The 17,999-nt window shown below is 52.9% G+C and overlaps 2 protein-coding genes across 3 annotated transcripts in view; both read right to left on the bottom strand.

The window, feature by feature from the left end:
* The window catches only part of MTR (5-methyltetrahydrofolate-homocysteine methyltransferase), a 44,292-nt gene extending 41,871 nt beyond the window's left edge, over positions 1-2,421 (bottom strand). Inside the window, exons 1-3 of the mRNA XM_054713013.1 lie at positions 2,184-2,421; positions 923-1,140; positions 77-166 (exon numbers count right to left, since the gene is read on the bottom strand). Coding sequence (XP_054568988.1) covers positions 77-166; positions 923-1,140; positions 2,184-2,415 — 540 coding nt within the window. The 5' untranslated portion in view covers positions 2,416-2,421. The remainder of the gene's footprint in view (positions 1-76; positions 167-922; positions 1,141-2,183) is intronic.
* A 2,622-nt stretch (positions 2,422-5,043) lies between these two features.
* Positions 5,044-17,999, bottom strand: part of ACTN2 (actinin alpha 2) — a 44,328-nt gene continuing 31,372 nt past the window's right edge. For both annotated transcript variants that reach the window (XM_008149787.3, XM_008149786.3), the window contains exons 10-21: positions 17,522-17,752; positions 16,398-16,545; positions 15,926-16,076; positions 15,519-15,627; positions 14,233-14,373; positions 13,217-13,399; positions 11,689-11,823; positions 11,403-11,582; positions 10,448-10,594; positions 8,761-8,826; positions 7,791-7,949; positions 5,044-6,532 (exon numbers count right to left, since the gene is read on the bottom strand). In XM_008149787.3, the coding sequence (XP_008148009.1) occupies positions 6,374-6,532; positions 7,791-7,949; positions 8,761-8,826; positions 10,448-10,594; positions 11,403-11,582; positions 11,689-11,823; positions 13,217-13,399; positions 14,233-14,373; positions 15,519-15,627; positions 15,926-16,076; positions 16,398-16,545; positions 17,522-17,752 (1,809 nt within the window). In that variant the 3' untranslated portion in view covers positions 5,044-6,373. The remainder of the gene's footprint in view (positions 6,533-7,790; positions 7,950-8,760; positions 8,827-10,447; positions 10,595-11,402; positions 11,583-11,688; positions 11,824-13,216; positions 13,400-14,232; positions 14,374-15,518; positions 15,628-15,925; positions 16,077-16,397; positions 16,546-17,521; positions 17,753-17,999) is intronic.

Below are 17,999 nucleotides of genomic sequence, written 5' to 3'. Positions count from 1 at the left end.
GGTCGTCTCACTAGCAACTAGCAATGTGAAAAACGCTCACAAACACCTTAGTTATGAAGGAAAATGGATGTCTTACCAAGTGCTCCAGGCCATAGTCAGCTTGGGCAACACTAGTGCTGCTGAAAGTGTTTGTTTCAATGATGTCAGCCCCAGCCAGCAAGTAATCCTGTAATGAGGTAGGAATGTCAACGCCGAGTTTTAGAATCCCTGTCCCCCAACAACAAACATGCCTTTTCAACACCATCACCCCCAAACAGCCTCTGACCAGTTACTAAACATAAGGCATTGCACTAGAGGCCAGAGATGCAAACAGATGTAAGACCTGCACAGAAAGGCAGGTGGTGTAAACAAACACAAAACTTGGCCCTAGCCGGCTTGGCACAGTGGATAGAGCATCCGCCTGGGGACTGAAGGTTCCTGGGTTCGATTCCAGTCAAGAGCACATGCCCTGGTTGCAAGCTCGATCCCCAGTAGGGGGCGTGCAGGAAGCAACTGATCAATGATTCTCTCTCATCATTGATGTTTCTATTTCTCTTTCCCTTTCTGAAATCAATAAAAATGTATTTTAAGAAAATAACTAAACCCAGAATTTGACCTCAGACAAGTTCACACACAGTTTTGAGAGCTGTGTCAAGTGTCTGTATCCTCCAGAGCACCCAGTACAGTGTTCTGCCCTGAGTACATGAAACTACAGATAATGAGGCATTTGCTTCAGGTGGTCGTCTCACTAGCAACTAGCAATGTGAAAGAGGGACAAGGCTGCCCTAGCTGGTCTGGCCCAGTGGATAGAGCATCAGCCCGCCACTAAACGTATACTTAAAAATGGTTGGGATGCTAAATACTACCTTACATGTATTTTGCCACAATTTAAAAAAAAAAAAAAAAAGGAAGTCAAAAGGTGTGAGGCGTGGTGACAGGTTACCTTATGGATTTGATAAATGACATCCGGTTGAGTTATACTTAGGATGTCATTGTTGCCTTTCAGCGGCAGGGCGTGATCCTTAAACTCCTGGCCTCGGAAGTCCTCTTCACTCAGCTTGTGCCTCTGGATCATGGTCCCCATCCCGCCATCCAGGACCATGATCCTCTCCCGCAGGACGGCCTCGATCTCGACCCGCAGGGATTTTTTCTTCACGCCCGCTTTAAAGAAAGGGAACGTGTGACTTTAAAAAACGAAAGGGGATCATGTGATATTTATCTTTCACTGACTTATTTCACTTAGCACAATGCTCTCCAGCTCCATCCACGCTGTTGCAAATGGTAGGAGTTCCTTCTTTTTTACAGCAGCGTAGTATTCCATTGAGGGATCAACCAAAAGACTTGTATGCACGCATATAAGCATCACCAATGGACAGAGACAGCAGGGGGGTGAGGGCATGTATGAGAGTGGGGAGGGGGGGCAATGGGGGATACGGACACATATGTAATGCCTTAATCAATAAAAAAAATCAATTAAAAAATGAAAGGGGGAAAAAGATGTGTGGAGAGAGGGTGTAGAGTCCTTTTATAACCATTCACAATAGGGAGTAAGGAGGGCTCATAAAAAAGATGTGCTCATAGCTCCACAACGTTAGAAAAATGCTGCCCCAAAACTTTTTCACTGAGTTATTACCACGGCCTAATGCAATAAAAGATGTAGGGGGGGGGCGGGGCGGGGTGCCGGCCGGGAGGACCGGGTGGCGGCGGTAAAGGACAGGGTGCCTACGGGGAGAAGGACACGGAGTGCCCGCGGGAAAGGGCGGGGTGCGGGCGGGGGAGGACGGGAGCCGGAGAGAGGACAGGGTGCCGGAGGGGAGGACTGGTTGGTGGCGGGAAAGGACGGGGTGCCTACGGGGAGATGGACACGGGGTGCCGGCGGGAAAGGGCGGGAACCGGAGAGAGGACGGGGTGCCGGAGGGGATGGACGGGGTGCCCGCGGGGGAGGCCGAAGAGCCGGCGGGGGAGGACGAAGAGCCGGCAGGGGAGGACGAGGAGCCGGCGGGGGCGGGGGAGGGGGGAGGGAGGGATGGGTGCCAGCGGGGAGGACGGAGAGACACGTGGGCGCCCTGGCTGCTCCAAAAGCCCACGGGCGCCGCCGTCTCCCACGGGAATCCCGCGGGGCGTCATGGGTGCAAGCAGCACCGAGCCCCGGAGCCCCCAGCGCGCGTCAGGCAGCCCCGCGACCGGGCTGAGCCGAGTGTTACCCGCGGGCGCGCGATCCTGCGGCGCGGGCGACATGCCGCTGGGCCCGCTCCTCCGCCTCGGGCGCGGGACGCAGCAGGGCGGTCTCCACAGGGCACTGCGGAGAGCGACACCGGCCAGCGCGGGGCGCGCCACGGAGCCGGGGGCCGGGGAGCCGCGGACGTGGCACGGGGAGAACGACGTGCGCGCTGGCACCGGCCGCCTCAGGACGGTGTTTCTTTCGCAGCCGATCATCCACGCGGAGCTCCCGCCCCGGGGCTGTGATTGGTCTGTGCGAGCTCTCCGCGGCCTCTTGAGCTGTCGGTCTCAACCAATCGCCTGAGGCTCGCCCCAGGGTTCTCTGGGAAATGTAGTCCGGTCCTCGCGAAGCTTGGCTCAACTCCGCACTCGCATCCGGAAGTGCAGCCGCCTGGCGGCATGGAGCATGGGCTGTGTGGGGAGCGGACACTGGCTCTGCGCTGTTGGCCCCGCAAAGCTGACCCCGCGCTCCTGACCCCTCCCTGCTGGTCCCGCAATGCTGTCCCCCGACTGTGTGCAGCTCAGAGCTGGGGCTTGAGTGGAAGGCCAGGCGCTATGCGCTTCCCGCTTTAGCCTGGTGCTGGGCGAGGTGCGTGTGCGGCCACTTAAAGACAGAAAGCATTTACTGAGTCCTACTGTGTGTCGGACAGGGGAATGCAAAGACAAACTGCCTCCCACCCCCACCTTCACCCCCATCCCCACCTGTCTTAGAGCAACTCACGACCTAGGTTAAGACTAATAATCGAGCCCACATAACCGTGACAGCAAAGGCAGAGATTGGGGTGCTGCACCTACAAACCAAGGAACCGGGGATTGCCGGCAAACATCAGAAGCTAGAAGAGACCGGAGATGCTCCCCCGTAGATGTCAGAGGGAGAAAGGCCCTGTTGACACCTTAGTTTTGGACTTCTAGTTTCCAAACCTGTGAGACAACACGTTGTTGTTGTTTGAGGCCACCCATTTTGTGCTACTTGGTTATAGTAGCCCTGGGAAATAATACAAATGCATCTGTAGTGGATGGGAACACTGCAAAAAAGCCTCCTCTCTCTCTGTAGGAGAGTCTATTATCTTATTTTGGTGATAATCTGCTAACCCACTCCCCACCCTAACCTTCACCTGCACCCATTCAGCTCATCCCACACAAACCCATTGTGTAGAGATAAGACCTTCAGACAACTCCTGGGTTTTTTGTTGCTAATCCTCACCCAAGGATACTTTTTCCATTGATTTGTAGAGAGTGGAAGGGAGGGGGAGAGACAGAGAGAAACACTGATGTGAGAAACACATTGATTGGCTGCCTCCTGCATGTGCCCTGACCAGGGCCAGGGATTGAACTTGTAACTGAGGTACACGCCCTTGACCAGAATCGAACCTGCAACCCTTCAGTCTGCAGGCCAACGCTCAATTCACTGAGCCAAACTGGCCAGGGCCAATTATATCAACCTTAATTCCTCATCCCAAATTTATCCCCTACCCAACCAGCTGTTTCTAATTACTTTTTTAAAATATATTTTTATTGATTTCAGAGAGGAAGCAAGGGGAATGCTCGAGTACCCCACGTTGGGCTGCCAGCTGCGATTACCCGATGTTGGGCTGCCAGTTGCAAGTGTATACCCCCCACATCCCGCGTGGTTCAGGGTTCAGGTTCAGGGTTCGGGTTCTGGAGGAGGCCGCACACAAATGAAAGAGACTAGACAAGAAAATATTAACTTGGGAATTGGGGGCCCTTTTATTCAGGTTTGGGATCCACCTATAGCCCTTGGGCAGGCAATTCCTGTAGCAGCTCGATGATAGCCCATCAGCAAGGATTACCTAAGACTAAAAGGTGGAAGTTGCTTCAGCTCCCCTTGTCTCCACCAGACAGTGGGTGCTTGGCTCTGACCCTTGCCAGAGCCTCAAGGTTAACCAGCCTTCCGGGTTCCTCGTCCACACCTCTCTGCTAGTGAAGGCAATGGGCGGCTTCCAACAGGACAGAGTGACAGAAACATCAGTGATGAGAGAGAATCATTGATTGGCTGCCTCCTGCATCCCTAATGAGGATCAAGCCCACAACCCAGGCATGTGCCCTTGAGAGGAATTGAACCCAGGACCCTTCAGTCTACAGGCCGATGCTCTATCCACTGAGCCAAACCGGCTCGGGCCAGTTTCTAATTCTTTGTGGCTGGCAAATAGTTACCCAAAGGAGAGTTTAAATATGATGGCAATTTTAAGTGAGGAAGTTTGTGGTTAACCAAAGAAACGGGCTATTCTTTGAAAAAAAAAAAAAAAGCATGGATTCTTTTTCTTTTATAAATTAAGTTTAATTGATAATTCAGCTTCAGAAATAAAAATAACTTCTAAGATGAGAGTATAAACATGTTTATTAAGTGTTTTTCAGAGTTTATCTCCTTTCTTCATTTAGTAGCAGATAGTACTGATCTACTCTCTTGCCTGAATATTGCAATGAACATTTTAGGCAGCTGAGCTACCTGTACGCATCCTAAAACACCCCGAGTCCCCCTCGTGGCTTCAGAGGCAGAACGACTTCCCAGTTTTCCCTTTATGTTTATGGCTGGAATATAGCACCTGCTGGAAGTAGAGAGTCCGAGTTCCTCTAAATATCACCCAAAGTGTTTGGCATTACACACAGAGACTCGGGTATTTCAGGAACTTGCTACCTACCAACTACTTAATAAAATGAAGCAAATTAAAATGAAACTTTTGAAGGTTAAGGGTTCTACATGGGCCAGTGCAGTAAAAGTATGAAGTTACTGAACAGGTATAAAGGGAAAATATCACATTTCCAGCTGTTGGTGGCAATCCACCAAAAATCTGAGAAAGCAGACGGGGGCGGGGAAGCGGGGGGGGGGGGTAACGGGCACATTACTGCTTTTCTAGCAACACTTGGATTGCTGTTTGCAACAGTTTTTGTTTGTTTATAGTCCCTTTCCTGATCATTAAGGACTCAGATGTAAACAGAATTCCTGCCTTCTTCTCTACAAGCTGTCAACAGGGTGGAAAAACAGAGGGGGAGTTATAGCATAAGGCAGCCCAAACATTGGAACAGATGAACATTCAGGAGAGCAGAGGATGCTGGGAGCAGGAGGTGTCTGTCCTCTGTGGCAGGGCTTCAGGTGTGGAGAGAGCCAGACCCAGGGCTCGGCACCCCATCACAGTGGTGACGGCACGCTGAGTGCTGGCAAAAGAACGTCTAGTCGCTCCTACTACACAGATGCATTCCCCCAAATATGTAAGGTCTGCAATGCGAGCTCTTACCTCTACGGCTGCTAAGAATGAGTCCTTCCCTACTAACGCCTCCTGACCAGGTCAGAAAACCAAGGGCGTAAAGAAGTGCGGCCTGGTGAGCGATCTGGGTGTCGGTCTCTGAACCATGTCCTGTTATAAACTATTGCTACGGGAACCTGTTTTAAAAAACAGAGCACTTACCTACAGTCATCTCTCCCAAACCTGTGCTACCAAGCTCTAGGAAATGCACAGAAACCTGGACTCAATACGTAATCCTAACCCATTCATTTTTCCTAGTGACTACGTCTTCCTCTCTGGCAAGCAGACCGGCTTCTGTGATTCCTGAGGTCTCTGCTTTGGACGATAAATAAGGCATTGAAATCCACTACCTCGACTGCATAGTCCTAAACAACGAAGAGCTGACTATAAACTCTATTTTAAAATTTTTAAGTACTAAAGATATTTTGGGTCGTCTGGTTCCATTCCCTGGAAGTTCTGTTTCACAATATTAAGTTCAACTAAAGAAACGATAGTACTTAAATATTGCTAATCTTTGGATGAGAAGGTAGAACACGAATATCCCAAATATATTCCCCTCACGATAATCACATAAGCCTACTTAAGAATATTTTTAAAGATATCAAACATTTACCAAATTTTTTCTTCCTGGTCTCAAATCTTGGGTATTTGGGATTCCCATTTTGTACTTTTCTTCTGTCCCTAGATCCTCCTCATTTCATACTACTCAAGGAATTTGCTTTGTTTGAGCAAAGAAACAAACCAAAAAACCCTGATATTCCATTGCATTTAGCTAACAGTTCCGAAATAGAGAAACCTATTGATGAAGCACACTATGTCATAAACCATTACTGAGCTGCAAAATCTCGCCCTGTCCCTTCCCTTAACCAAGCTCATCCAAGTCTTTCCCTGCTGGCGGGCCGGCGTCCGGCTCACAGGTCGCTCTCCCCGTAGAGCGCGGAGGAGAAGGCCGCGTAGTCCAGGGCGCCAGGCACCGCGCCGGGGCCCTTGTAGGCTGGCATGCGCCCCAGGCAGTACTGCGCCTGGTCCGGGGGCAGCTCGCGCCGCAGCTCCTCCGCCAGGATGTACGGCTGCAAGAGACAGAGAAGGGTTTGCAAGTCAGTTGGGGAAACCCTATAACGGGTGTGCTCATGCTAATACACAGCTGGCATTGGTTCAGTTTAAAAAAGGATACAGCCCTGGCCGGTGTGGCTCAGTGGATAGAGCGTCAGCCTGCGGACTGAAGGGTCCCGGGTTCGATTCCGGTCAAGGGCATGTACCTTGGTTGCAGCACATCCCCAGTGGGAGGTGCGCAGGAGGCAGCTGATGGATGTTTCTAACTCTCTTTCTCTCTCCCTTCCTCTCTGTAAAAAAATCAATAAAATATATATTTAAAAATAAAAAATAAATAAAAAAGGATACAGCCCTGGCCGGTTTGGCTCAGTGTCTAGAGCATCAGCCTGCGGACTGAAGGGTCCCGGGTTCGATTCCAGTCAAGGGCACATGCCCGGGTTGCGGTCTTGATCCCCAGTAGGGGGGGTGCAGGAGGCGGCCGATCAATGTTTCTCTGTCATCATTGATGTTTCTATCTCTCCCTCTCCCTTCCTCTCTGAAATCAATAGAAATATATATTTAAAAAATAATAAAATAAAACAAAAGGGTTAAAGGCAGGTCATCTCATGGGCCTGGTACCTGCAGACCAAGCTTACACCTAAGACCACACCTGCAGGGCGGTCAGTCTCCCACCGGGAGCGTTGCTACCAGTATTTCTCAAACTGAACCACAGGGGGAGGGATAAATACGGCGACCTCAAGTTTGCTGGCTGAACCAGTAAAACGCACCAAAAAAAACCCCTACAAGGTACACACTCTTGGTTCCTTACATAAAACTCACTGTGAGGCCCAAGCACAAATTTCAGGAGCAGAATGTGTTTTTTCTGTTCTGGGCAAACACCACTGTTTACCTGCTTCTTTCTTTCTTTCTTTCTTTCTTGCTTTCTTTCTTTCTTTCTTTTTCTTTTTTTTAATGTTTTTAATGATTTGAGAAAGAAAGAGAAAGGAAGGGAGAGGGATAGAGAGGCAGAAACATCGATGAGAGAGGACCACTGATTGGCTGCCTCCTGCGCATCCCCCACTGGGGGCGGAGCCCACAATCTGGGCATGTGACCTGGCCGGGAATCAAACTGGTGACCTCTTGGTTCCTGGGTCGATGCTCAACCACAGAGCCACACCAGCTGGGCTACCTGCTGCTTTCTGAAAATGCTAATGTGGCACAACATGCACTACTATCGCACTATCTTCTGTTCTTATGAGGAAAACGCAGAAGCGGAAGGAATCTGTCCATGCTGACCTTGTCGGACGCCAGGATGCGGAAGGAGGCGATGACCTGCTCCGCGGTGTCGGTGTCGGCCGTCTCTCTGGTCATGAAGTCGATGAAGGACTGGAAGGTGACGGTGCCCTGTCCGTTGGGATCCACCAGGGTCATGATGCGGGCAAACTCGGCTTCCCCCTGCGGCGAGGAGACAAGGACACGCTGGCTTCAAGAGCACACAGCCATGCACAGAGCCGGCCTGCTGCTCTCACCTGCGGCCCCCCGGGTCCTCTGGGCAGCAGGTGAACACTTAAGTGTCCCTGCATCCCCCTGCAGTCTTTGGAGCAAAGGTCACTCTGCCCAGTGACTGTAACAGCGGCTGTGGCTTTACGCCTGAGGCTCCCGATGGTCAGAATTCCCTCCCCCTGGGACCCACACTCCTGCAGGCCTGAACTTAAGACTTCAGGGAGAGAGCTCGCCCTTTCCCAGGTGACACCTGAGAGGAGGGACATGCAGTCTGGAAGGTGGCTCTCAAGGCTTTTCACGGTCCCAGAGGAGTCAGGGCGGCTCACGTTGAGAACCCACGTCAGTGGCTCCCAGGGGAGCGAGGGCAGTGGCACTACCGCAGCCCCAGGGGGTGCAGGACTTTCTAGGTGGATTCACTACTAAACCTCTGTACTTCCTGAAATGTCAGAGGGAAAAGCACTGAACCATCAGGATATGAAAAGCCACTGAAAAGTGTACACTTTAAACGGGTGAACTGTACAGTGAATTATATCCCCATAAAGCTGCTACAAATCACCAGGAAAGCTCAATATCTGAACAATGACTGAATACAAATATAGATTCTGGTTCGGTGAAATTGCTTTTGTAGGGTAGCAGGCGACCTTCAGAAAGATTATCCTATTCAATGAAAATGGGCTCATCCCCAATATATTACAGTCACCTCCTGTAATACATACCCAAGTTCAGCAAAACATCACCTCGGGGAAATCTCACGTCTGCTTACCAGATCATAGCCCATGGAAATCAGGCAGGCTCTGAAATCCTCGTGGTCCATCAGGCCGTTCTTCCTCTGCCGACAGATACAAACAGACGCCGGGAATTAGAGGCAGAGGAGCAACTCTACTTGACCCGAGGAACAAAATCCAGGAAGAGAGGGGACACCTGAGCTGGCCAAGGACACTGTCAAGGTCACCACTGACTTACAGGAAGACCAGAGCCAACCCAGGGATGTTATAAAATGGTTTCTTAAGGGGAAAGAATGAGTGTGTGAGTGTGTGTGTGGGGGGGGGTGGGGGGGGAGTGACAACAGACAAGAAAGACCACACACTGAAGAAAGCAATGGAAGGAAGCGCCCAATGCCCCTGCAAATGCCCAGTCAGCAGCTCACTACAGCCACCCACTGACGGCTGAGCACAGCCCACCACCACTCTCAGGCCTGGCCAGGACGGTTTTTATTTTCAAGGTCCGAGAGGAATCGAGGCGTGGCCCTGCGTGCGTCCAACGTGGCCTCAGCACAAACCCTGTGAGGGTCCACGCACGGCCGCTCACGGTGGAGAGGAGGCCAGGGCAGGACACAGGGCGGCCCAGCCTCCCCGGACCAGGTGGCCGCCCAGGCCCTGGGTGTGACGGGAGGGAGTGCAGGTTGTGCTCAAGATTTCCTTGAGGGTGTTGAGAGGGCAGGCATCGACAATAAAAACTAAAGCTGGGAAAGCGCTTTTATACTCGGCCCAGCCAATTATGAAAGAGCGGCTCTCTGCTGGTATTTTCCTGGGCCCAAAAGCTAATGCTGGGGGCTCCCTTCTTCTGGGAACGTCTGTTCTTTCACCTACGCCATCAGCCCTCAGGCACCCTCCCGGCCTTCTCTGCAACCGCCTCCAAAGCGGCGCTTCCGCTGGGGACACCTCACTCTCTGCAACTCCCTGGGGCTCCTGCCTCCTTTCCCTGGGGTTCATTCCCTAAGATCCGGGCCTTCTCTTTCCTACTCTCTAGACCCTGTCTTGTCAGAGATGACCATTAGGTTCAGCCCCGAAGTCCAGAATGGGATGCCTCGCTGCCCGGGGCGCCTCCAATTCAATGGCACCCCCTCTCTTGTGACCTCAAGGCCCGGAACTTCCTGGTCATTTTAAATCTTTCCTTTTCCCTCCGACCCCAAATCCTGCCAGATTTTCTTACAGAGAATTGGTTTTGCTCAATACTATTGAAGTCAAAATACACTTCACTTTTTAGATGCCTTTACGATGAAAATGATCACCATTTTGTTGGTGCATTTTCCTTAAAATATCTTTTAAGAGTCGATTTTGTTCATTAAAAAAGAAAATTGTTTTATATGGCAAAAGAACAGGTTAAATTTCTATCAGGTGCTTTTACCTAAACAGTTCCTGAGGAAAAGTCTTTAGAACCACATTTTGTTAAGGATACACATCTGCTTATAACAAATCTAGCTTTGCTGCCACGCACAAAGGCGTTCCCTACGTCACCCGCACCGAACAGCACACAATCCTAGCCGACGTGGCCTGGGCAACGTCAGAGCTTAGCACCCTTCACCTGGGTCGCTGTCTTCCGTTGGCATTCACCACCCCCTGCCCGTGACCTTGTAGGGCCTGAAGACTTAAGCAAATGGCCTGGGCATTATCTTGAGCGTATCTGAAAGTCCCCAGTATTGCCTTGCAAAGAGCTCGAGGGGGAGGTACCCGGTCGAAGTGGTTGAAGGAGGCTCTGAACTCGTTCATCTGCTCCTGGGTGATGCCCTTGGCGTCCCTCGTCAGGATCTGCGTCTCCACCTCGTTGATGGTCCTGGCGATGGTCGTCAGCAGCAGCTCCCACCCCACGCGGATGTGCTGCCGGGAGAGAGGAGCCGTCAGCTCTGGGGCTTCCGGCGCCTCAACCTGGCCTCCCCGGCCTCCTCCTCGCAGGAGAGTGGGCCCAATGCGAGAGAAGCAGCGCTGTCTCCCACCTCCCTACACTGCTTCTCTCCACTCGCCCGCTTTCTGCAAGGTTCTGTAGTGGGACATGCTCAGAAGCAAGGGCAGGGCTCTAACAGTGACATCTGTAGATAAAATATACAATGGACAGTCTCTTTGTCACTAGAAACATCTTTCCCTGTCACAAGGAAAGGAAGGCCCTGGATGACCCCAGGGGCTCCCAGGAGATCGGATTGGTCAGCTGGTAGAAGGGGATGTTGGGCCCTCTCTCTGAAGCATGCAGTGAGTCCTGCTGTGACGGTGCACTGCTGCTGGGCCTCACAGCCTTTTCTCTTTTTAATATATTTTTACTGATCTCAGAGAAGAAGGGAGAGGGAGAGAGAGATAGAAACATCCATGATGAGAGAGAATCAGTTATCAGCCGCCTCCCGCACGCCCCACACTGGGGATAGAGCCCGCTACCCAGGCATGTGCCCTGACTGGGAATCGAACTATGATCTCCTGGTTCCCAGGTCTACATTCAACCACTGAGCCACACCGGCCGGGCTGGGTCACAAGCCTTTTCATATACGTGGAGGAAAGACTTAGAGATCTCCACCTCCCGCACTTGCAGGACTCAACAGGAACCAAAGAGCAGGCGTGGGTGAGACCCCTGAGTGAGCCGGTCACAGCCAGGGAGGCGCACGGGTGGAGGGCGGGGGGCGGGGGAGAGGGGAGCAGGTACCTCCATGGTGTAGTTGGTGTGCTTGTTGTCGAAGACCAGGGCCTCCTGGATGAGCTGGTGGTCGCCCTCCAGCTTGTCGATGTTGTTCTTGTAGTTGATGATGTTGTGCTCGTACTGCTTCAGCTGGTTCATCTGGTCCTCCAGGGCCCCCGTGATCTGGATGGAGCTCCGGGCGATCTCCTGGGCACAAGCACAGTAGGGACCAGGTGAGCAGGTCTGCCGCCCCCGCCCCGCCCGCCCCCCAGACTGACCCCCCGCCGGGCAAAGCTCGGAGGCACCGCCCGACCTCCATCTTGTTCTGGATCCAGGGCCCGATGGCGTTGGCCTGGGCAGCGAACTGGCGCCGCAGGCGCTCGTTGGCGTGCTGGCGGGCCAGCTCCTCCTGCAGGGACTGGTCTCGGATGGGCACCAGCTGCTTCACCTGTCAGGGCCCAAGGGCAGCAGGGGTTAGAAGCCAGCTTTGGTCCAATGGGAGTGACCAAGAGATGAGATGATGGCCCAAAGTGTGGGGGTGGGAGCAGAGGGGGGAGGGGGAGGAGAGGGGGGAGGAGAGAGAGGGAGAGGAAGGGGCGAGGAAGTCCCGACTCTGAGACTAAAGGGAGAGCTCATTCTAGCTTTGACTGCTACCCATGCCTGCTTAAGACTGGGTGTGTGTCAGGGACACTGGGCTGGGTGTGTGTATGTCAGGGACACTGGGCTGGGTGTGTGTGTGTCAGGGACACTGGGCTGGGTGTGTGTGTGTCAGGGACACTGGGCTGGGTGTGTGTGTGTCAGGGACACTGGGCTGGGTGTGTGTGTGTCAGGGACACTGGGCTGGGTGTGTGTATGTCAGGGACACTGGGCTGGGTGTGTGTGTGTCAGGGACACTGGGCTGGGTGTGTGTGTCAGGGACACTGGGCTGGGTGTGTGTGTTAGGGACACTGGGCTGGGTGTGTGTGTGTCAGGGACACTGGGCTGGGTGTGTGTGTGTCAGGGACACTGGGCTGGGTGTGTGTGTGTCAGGGACACTGGGCTGGGTGTGTGTGTGTCAGGGACACTGGGCTGGGTGTGTGTGTGTCAGGGACACTGGGCTGGGTGTGTGTGTGTCAGGGACACTGGGCTGGGTGTGTGTGTGTCAGGGACACTGGGCTGGGTGTGTGTGTGTCAGGGACACTGGGCTGGGTGTGTGTGTGTCAGGGACACTGGGCTGGGTGTGTGTGTGTCAGGGGCACTGGGCTGGGTGTGTGTGTGTCAGGGGCACTGGGCTGGGTGTGTGTGTGTCAGGGACACTGGGCTGGGTGTGTGTGTCAGGGACACTGGGCTGGGTGTGTGTGTGTCAGGGACACTGGGCTGGGTGTGTGTGTGTCAGGGACACTGGGCTGGGTGTGTGTGTGTCAGGGACACTGGGCTGGGTGGGAACTGAGCTGGATTTTAGCCACGAAAATAAATTTTTCTTAAGAATGAGACAAAAAGCTCAAATAATGCTATTTTCACTATCACTGGATTTGAGGCAGCAAGTGAGGTGAGGACTGCAGTTCCCAGAAACAGTTTTCTGAAAATTCTTGAATGGCAAGCCGACGGCACCAAATTTTCAGCTGTGGTTTTAAAATAGTTCCGCTTGTGGTCTTAGTATCAGGTTTTCCTTCAGGAAAAATCACCTCTACTTTCCTTACAAGCCTCAGACGTTGCTGAAGGGCATTTAAGAATTGAGCATATCTTGTCGGTGAAATTTGGGGTAAACGATACAAAATCAGGCAGTCACTCTCACTGCCGGGTTTTTATGTTGCCCGCAACCTCGGCTTCACGCGGGCCCTGGTCCCGCCCCCGCCGCCCACCTTGTCCCACTTGTTCCGCAGCTCGTCCATGGTGACGGTGCTGTAGGGGTTGCTGGAGCTGATCCGGATGTTGTAGCTCTGAATGACCTTCTCCACCTCGTTCTGGATGGCCATGATGGACTGCCGCTCGCCGTCCGCCTCGGGCAGCGTGGCCTTGAACTGCTCATGGGCCGTGATCAGACTCTGACCAGAGACACAAGTGGGAAAACCGATCTTACGTCATGCGAATTGCACAGAGTTCCCGTCTGCACACGCATGAATGCCCTTCTTTCTCTCTGTTTTGTTAATCCTCCCCTGAGGATAGTTTTCATTGATTTTTAGAGAGACTGGAAGGGAGGGGGAGAGACAGACAGAGAGAAACATCGATGTGTGAGAGACACATCGATTGGTTGCTTCCTGCACCCACCCCGACTGTGACCGGGGATCAAGCCTGCAACTAAGGTACGACCCCTTGACTGGAATCAAACCCGGGACCCTTCAGTCTGCGGGCTGATGCTCTATCCACTGAGCCAAACCGGCCAGGGCCATGAATGCCTTTGTCACTGCAGGAATCTCTGGAGGAAAACAATTCTGAATGTTTCAGAAAAGCTATTTTGTGCATCAAAGTCAAGTTCTTTGAAAGGGGGGTAAAAAAAACACAAAGATATCATGGTGACTATTTAATCAATGGCTACAAATCCAAAGTCTTCAAAAACAATGTTCCCTTTTTTAAGAAAAATCGTATTTGCCTCCATCATTCCCACCCCCAGCTTTTGTGTAGGTCTCTCTCCCCCCCGAGGGCAGAGCTTCACTTCGCTGCCCTTTCTGAGGACCGTGGTGACCTCTGACGTCCCGCGAGAGGAGCCAGCACTGCTGCCTTCACACCTGCAGGCCTCCAGGCAGCACACACATCACGCCCCAAGGGGAAAAGGCACAGACGCCAACTCTTTCCCTTCAGGCGCCATCAACCTCGACCCAACAGCAGCCCCCTCGGGACAAAGCTAATGGCTGCCGCAAGAGGAAGGCCGGGTTGCTACCTGGATCTCCTCGATGCTGTGGACAATGAACATGTCCTGCAGGTCCTCCATGGCGCCCTCCATCCAGTTGTTGAACGGGGCAGCTCTCTTGGCAAACTCCAGGTGCAGCTGGTCGATGGTCTCCAGCAACTTCTCGGTTCTCTGGAGATTGCACAGAAAGAAGCAGGCGTGATCACAGATTCCAAAATAATTAAAAAAACAGTCTGAAAATTCCAGAGCCACACACGATTCCCTGACATTCTGGGAATGGCAGCATTCTGTTAGTGTGTCTACACACAGGATTAACCATCGATCACATAATCAGGCTGAGCCCGCAGCTCTCTGCAATGTCGTCTCAAAGAAGGGTTTGATGACATCCAAAGTAGCCTGTTTTGGCCCTAGCTGCTCTGGCTCAGTGGATAGAGCCTCGGCCTGTGGACTGCAGTGTCCCAGGTTCGATTCCCGGTCAGGGCACATGCCCGGGTTGCAGGCTCGATCCCCAGTAGGCAGCCATGCAAGAGGGAGCCAATCAGTGATTCTCTCTAATCATTGATGTTTCTCTCTCTCTCTCTCCCTCCCCCTGAAATCAATAAAAATATATTTAAAAACAAAAACCAACAACAAAATAGCCTGGTTTGAAAGTACTTAACAAATCCACAACATGTCACCTTTTTGAAAACTGAGACGCCTTGCTTTGTAAGTCAGAAGTGATTCCCTAACCACGTTACATAACTGAGAATTCAGGGCAGCTTCCCCATTTCAGTCAACAGTGCACAGAGAGGATGCCTTTCCCAGAAGTCCCCACCTCGTGGAGCAAGGAGAACAAACTACAGGTTGTTCTTTTACTTTATATTTTTTAAATATATTTGTATTGATTTCAGAGAGGAAGAGAGAGGGAGAGAGAGAGAGAGAGAAACATCAGTGATGAGAAAGAATCATTGACCAGCTGCCTCCTGCACGCACCACACTGGGGATCGAGCCCGCAACCAGGGCATGTGCCCCGACCGGGAATCAAACCATGACCTCCTGGTTCATAGGTCGACGCTCAACCACTGAGCCACACCAGCCGGGCCCCCTGATTTATTTTTTTTAAGTTCAGAAGTGCACTGCCCTGCCGTGTGGATAAAATATAGTATAAAACTCCCAACTTCTCGTTTCCCTCTTTTTCCTCCTCTCTTTGCAGGCTGCTTGCACTGGACAGTCTCTTTTGTTGTATACACATAACAACACCGAAAAGCAAGAATCAATGGCAGGGACTTGGGGGAAGAGCCTGGGTTCCACGTCCCCGGGGGGCGTAGAGACCCCACCTCCAGGGCCTCTCTCCGCTTCTGCGTAAGCGTCCCCAGCCGGTCCCACTGGTCACAGATCTTCTGGCACCGATCGTTGACGTTCACCGCGTCGTGGTAGTCCAGCTCGCTGTTCGAAGTGAAGACAGAGATTAGCAGTCCCAGACGATGCCAGGAAAAATGAGTCCAAATAAACAGATTACATATGTACTTTTAAAAGACCTGATAGAATTGGCAGGTATTTCGGGGTTTTGTTAATTCTGGGGTAATGTCACAGGACGAATCCCACCCCAGATTCCTCCAGCTTCGCTCTCCCTAAACTCCAGACAGGAAAGGAAGGCCGGGCCGGACTCCTCCCTGGGAAGGCTCTGGGGAGCCCTTCCCCCGTCCCCACACCCACGGGGGTGGGTGTCCACGGCTGCACGTACTTGAGCTCCTGCGCGATGGCCGCGATCTGCTCCACGCGGTCCTGGTGGGCCGCCAGGTCGCTCTCGAAGGCCTCGTGCTTCCGCAGCAGGGCCCGCACCTCAGTCAGTGTCGCCGACTCATAATCCTTCTGCAGCAAGATCTGCTCTTTGCCTGCAAAGGTTGGCACAAGAGTGAGAACAGGCCTATGTCACCCGGCAGCTTCTTGGTGCCTGGAAAGTTAGGGAATGAGCAGAGATGGTGGGATCAAGCAGGAAAAGGAGGGGAGGAGAGAAGGAGGCCAGGCCCTGCCTAGGCAAGTGTGGGAGGAATGCATTTCGAGTGCCATTTGGGGGAGCGGGGGTGAAAGACATTATCTGCTCCATTAGGAAATAAGAAGCTTAGTGCGAGACAGCAGAGCGGAGAGAGGCCAGGATGCCCCTGTGGGTCCTGCAGCTGCCCGAGGCTCGGTCCCGGGCCAGCCAGGCCGCTCACCGTAGGCCCAGGTCTCGTGGGTGGACGCCTTCTGCCTGAACTTCTCGGCCAGGTGCTCCACGCGCTCCAGCCTCCGGATCTCATTCAGCAACCACTCCTCGTAGCCCTTCTCCGCCTGCTCCAGCCGCTGCCAGGCCCCGGCGATGTCCTGGGGGGATGGGGAGGCGGCATGTACAGGGCAGGCCCGGCGGTTACACCCCGGCCTCCTGGACACCCGTGAGCCCCTCCACTTCTCGGCTAATGGTGTTTCCTTCCCTTCCCTCACCCCTCACCTTACCCCCCAACCCCCGCCAATAACCATTTAAATGTGTTAGCTTTTAAATGTCGAATTATTGCCCAGGCCTTTTAAAGCTAGTACAGTTGTTCTCATGAGCGAGCAAATGCCGGATGCTTCTCCAGATGTGGACAGAGGCCACAGGGCTTTATTTTCTGGCCAGAAGACTAGGACACCTCAACGTGACTCAATTCGCAGCAACTTTGACTCAGTGCCTGGGCTCCACCAACCATCTGACCGACTCCTGTTTCCTGACATCACACAAGTGTCGGGCGTGAGCCACAGACTTTCTACAAGAGGAGCAACACCCATAAAGTCCCCATTCCTGTGCAGCCTTCCTGATGGGCAAGAGAAAGACAATGAATAATTAAACTGCTCATGCCCGGGTTGCGGGCTCGATCCCCAGTGTGGGGCGTGCAGGTGGCAGCCAATCCATGATTCTCTCTCATCTTTGATGTTTCTGTCTCTCTCCCCCACCTCTTCCTTCCTCTCTGAAACCAATCAATATCCTATATAATAAAAGCATAATATACAAATCGACCGAATGGCGGAAGGACTGGTTGCTATGACGTGCACTGACAGTCAGGGGGCAGACACTCGATGCAGGAGCTGCCCCAGCCTGCAGGCCCCAGGCCAGCCAATGCAGGTGCCAGCAGGGGGCCCCCAATCGCCCCACTGGTCACCCCAGAGATAGGCGCTGATTGCTGGCCAGGCCTAGGGACCCTGCCCATGCACGAATTTTGTGCACCAGGCCTCTAATGTGTGTGTGTGTGTGTGTGTGTGTGTGTTTTAAGAATGACATCATGTTCATTAACTGAGACGTCGAGACGGGAGGAGGCCCGGCACTCACCGACACCATCTTGCCCTCGGAGGGCATGAAGGCCGGCCGGTTGCTGATGCGCAGCTTGGTCTGCAGGGTGTTGAAGTTGATCTCCAGCTGGCATTTCTCCTGCACCTTCGGGGGCTTGTGCTTCCGGCGGTAATCCCGGAAGTCCTCCAGCTTCTTCTGCATGGCCTGCATGGTCTTCTCGGGGGCCCGGTTCTCCAGCCAGGGGATGGTGCGGCGGATCCACTCCAAGAGCTGTTCCCAAAACACACGCACACGGCTACAAACACTGGCAAAACACCCTGCTTAAGGTGACCTGACAACATGAAGCCCTTGTGGGGGGGTGGGGGGGGAACTAAGGGCTGAGGGAAAGGGGTTAAAGGGGAGTAAAATGGGAGCTATCTGTAATACTATAATACCATCAACAATAAAAAATATTTTTTTTTAAAAAGGGGGTGGGTGAACGTAATATTCCTGTAACAACAGAAGTGTAAGGCCCCCT

This window comes from Eptesicus fuscus, chromosome 24, assembly GCF_027574615.1.
Source record: "Eptesicus fuscus isolate TK198812 chromosome 24, DD_ASM_mEF_20220401, whole genome shotgun sequence".
Classification (NCBI taxonomy): Eukaryota; Metazoa; Chordata; class Mammalia; order Chiroptera; family Vespertilionidae; genus Eptesicus; species Eptesicus fuscus.
Note: the sequence above shows the minus strand (reverse complement) of the source record. Positions and strands in the feature narration are given on the sequence as shown.